The sequence below is a fragment of the Plasmodium reichenowi genome, chromosome 14, assembly GCF_001601855.1.
Source record: "Plasmodium reichenowi strain SY57 chromosome 14, whole genome shotgun sequence".
Lineage (NCBI taxonomy): Eukaryota > Apicomplexa > Aconoidasida > Haemosporida > Plasmodiidae > Plasmodium > Plasmodium reichenowi.
Genome location: NC_033659.1, coordinates 2,856,680 through 2,858,182, shown reverse-complemented (window position 1 = coordinate 2,858,182; position 1,503 = coordinate 2,856,680). Strand labels below are relative to the sequence as shown.

Below are 1,503 nucleotides of genomic sequence, written 5' to 3'. Positions count from 1 at the left end.
TTTTTTTTTTTTTTTTTTTTTTTTTTTTCTTTTGATCATCTCTTATATTAATAGGAATATATGATTTTTCACTATTTTTTAAATATACAAGTTGAGAACAAAAAATATTGTTTACATGTTACTTCTACTATAAAATATATATAATATTTTCTGATTCTTTTTTGTAATTTTTTAGAGCACGTTTTTTGTTATTTAATTATAATTTCTACTTTTTAGTTATTATTATTATATATATTTGTATAATGTAAATTTCATATAAACTTTATACATATATTATATATTTATATATATATATAAATATATATTTATTATATAATAATATAAATAATATATTTTGTTTTAATATATGTGGAATAATAATAATAACATACATATACCATATTATTATTTTTGTACTTTTTTTTTTTTTTTTATATAAGTTTCATTGAGAAAAGAAAAGAAAAAAGCACCTCATTTTGCAATTTTGATAATATATATATATGTTATTTTGTTATATTTTATATATAAGAACTTTTTTTTTTTTTATATATATATATATATATATCGTATTTATTATAATTTTTTTTTAATTTTTTTCTTCTCATTAAGTATAAACACTTAATATAAATAATACATAATATTTTTTTATATTTGTATTAATTTCTTTTTGTTATTTATGAATATTTTGATATAATATATAAAACATAAACTTTCATACCACAACTTCCCCTGTGTCATCGTTTATTGTTTTATTTATTTCAATACTATATCATTTTCTTTTCTTTTCTTTTCTCTTATATTATATTATTTTATTTTATTTTATTTCATCTTATTTTTTTTTTTCAAAATGAAAGTCAGTTATATATTTTCCTTTTTTTTGTTATTCTTCGTATATAAAAATACAAACACTGTAGTTTGTGATAACGCATATGGAGATTTAGTAGCAACAAGTGCCTTAACCACCGTTATTAAAGATCCACTTAGGTAATTTCTCACACAGAATAAAAAAAAAAAAAATAAATAAATAAATAAGAAAAGCAATTCATATTCACTAAATTTATATTCATTAAATTTATGTTCATTAAATTTATGTTCATTAAATTTATGTTCATTAAATTTACGTTCATTAAATGTGTATATAATAAAATTAATAAATATTTTATATTCTATATATTTCTTATTTTTTTATTTATACCATTTTTTTTCCTTTTAAATCTTTTTATTTCTTCAACCACTATCCTTACAGTTTAACAATTAAAGATATTTATGAACACGGAGTAAAAAACCCATTTACAAAAATCATCCATAAATTAAAGAAATTTATACGTTATAGAAAAGTCTTAAGATGGTCACGTATGTGGTGGGTATTGTTAGTAAGAGAAATTGTTGGAGATAACACCATCGAAAGAAAAACCGAAAAGGTAATTATTATGAAAAGAGATTTATATTTTCTTTTTTATCTATTTATTTACTCATCTATCTAGTTTGTGTGTACCTTGTTTTATTTTACCTGAACGGTTCATA

General features: G+C 17.6%; 1 protein-coding gene across 1 annotated transcript; it reads left to right on the top strand.

Annotated features, from left to right (window-relative positions):
• Window positions 1-826: 826 nt before the first annotated feature.
• Window positions 827-1,400, top strand: PRSY57_1470300 (exported protein 2, putative; the record flags this gene model as incomplete). Its single annotated transcript, XM_020115374.1, has 2 exons — window positions 827-963; window positions 1,226-1,400. Coding segments are annotated over 2 exons (312 nt in total), but the record flags the coding sequence as incomplete, so codon positions are not given.
• Between the last annotated feature and the right edge of the window lie 103 nt (window positions 1,401-1,503).